The following is a 1,793-nucleotide window of genomic DNA, read 5'->3' as shown; positions in this document are numbered from 1 at the left end:
CTTCTCTCACCTGACACCAATGATGCACAGATGCCCTGACTATTCCCAGCCCACTGATTCTCTCTCAAAAGGGCAGGTTCCCTTGTGTGATAAAGCACAGATATCAGATGACAGTGCAGCTTTCAGAGACAACCAAAGACCCTGTTGCAGTTGCAGAAACTGACTAAAACCCAAACAAAACAGACATTTTTTTCTTTCCCCACCTACCCCGCCCACCACCAAATCAACCTTTGTTTCTTTTTCAAAGTCATAAGAGGCACAAACAGGTAGCAAGAAGGCATGAGTGAAGCGTCCCCTGCCGAGCGCGTTTTTTTGGCTGTGGTGAGTGATCTGTCCTCCGTTCAGGTGATGACAGTGGGGCCCCTCCGGCCGGTTCTCTCGTGAATCTGGGATATTTTCAGCGCGATGGCTATGAGAGGGCTCAGCACTGCCTGGAAAAGGAGGAAGAAAGTCTGTGAACAACTCGAGTCAGTCACAGGAGGGCCGCAGGGATGGGTTTCTATTCCAAGCATCTGGATTCAGTTCTGATTTGTGGATCTGGACACCTGTTCGCTGGTCCCTGGTTTCCTCTTCCGTAAAAGGAGACTCAGTGGGCAGGGGGTTAGGGAGAGGAGAGGCGGCAGTTGATCTCCAAAGTCTTACCTGGCTCCCAAACACATTGCTCTAAGATGGGAACTTGCACAACCCAACTATGAGAGTATTGAAGCATTTCGGGAACAGAGCGCTGTGAATCAAGGAAGTTCAGAAAACCCCCCAGTCTTCCTCTGCTACATTCCCTCCCCAACACATACCCGCTCCCCCCCGCCACACACACGTGCGTGAACTTGAGGAAAAACACTCATTCTACATCCTAAGTCCATGGGCCTGATGAACCTACTCTCCTGATGTTTTGGAGAAGACAGACCACTCCATCAGCTAGCGCTGCAGACAATAACTGCTCATTTCTTCCCATCACATAACACAGTGGCTCATGGGGCACCTCAGCGTCCCCTAGAAGGAGGTGGGGAGGCTTGGAGGCCTAGGGAATAGATTCTTGGAAAGGTGAAGGACATGAAGGGGAGTGAGAATCACGTCTTGCCCTTTAGCTGCTCATCATTTCATGAGACTCAGGCAGCGTTTTCCAAAGTGAGAGCACACACCACTCAAGATGACTTTAGGTGGTGCAGAGGATGACTTTAGGTGGTGCATGGGCACGGCACCAGAACACTGAGAAAGTCAGTCTATTTTCCATTCTTCTTCAATCCTCCTAATTTCATCAAAGAGAAAATCTATTTGCTGCCAATCTTTAACACTTTTACCAGGACAGAGCATGCCTCAGGCAAGAGCTACCTAGATACAAGGTAATATCATTGTATTTTTTATTGCATTTATTTTTTATGATGAATTTTATTTATCAAGGGATACTGTTTTATTTATCAAGGGAGTTTACCTAGGGATACTGTTTTTTTCCATGGAGAGCACTCTTGTAAGCTTTCTAGAATAAAAAAATAGATTTAAGTGAACACAAAGTTAAGTCCATTTAAAGACGAATACTAATATAGGGGTACTGGCAGAAAAGAAGTTTGGGAAATACTGGCATAAGGGGAAAAAAGATATCATATTGAGGAAAATAAAACCTGTATTTTTGGAGGGGAGAGAAAGATTCTATTACTTGCAACCTTCACATATTCCTAACAAGATAGAGGGAATGCATGCATTCTAATCAGACAGCAAGGGCCCAAGCAAACACCCAGGGCGCCAGAAGCACAAGTAGCCCAGTTGTCCTGAGTGGAGTGTGGACACAGGGCATTCCT

General features: G+C 46.2%; 1 protein-coding gene across 1 annotated transcript in view; it reads right to left on the bottom strand.

Moving 5' to 3' along the window:
* Positions 1-341: 341 nt before the first annotated feature.
* Positions 342-1,793, bottom strand: part of PGM5 (phosphoglucomutase 5) — a 193,260-nt gene continuing 191,808 nt past the window's right edge. Inside the window, exon 12 of the mRNA XM_007466766.1 lies at positions 342-431. Within this exon, the coding sequence (XP_007466828.1) occupies positions 342-431 (90 nt within the window). The remainder of the gene's footprint in view (positions 432-1,793) is intronic.

The sequence above is a fragment of the Lipotes vexillifer genome, unplaced genomic scaffold (assembly GCF_000442215.2).
Source record: "Lipotes vexillifer unplaced genomic scaffold, Lipotes_vexillifer_v1.1 scaffold948, whole genome shotgun sequence".
NCBI lineage: Eukaryota > Metazoa > Chordata > Mammalia > Artiodactyla > Lipotidae > Lipotes > Lipotes vexillifer.
This window is presented reverse-complemented; position numbering and strand designations above follow the sequence as displayed.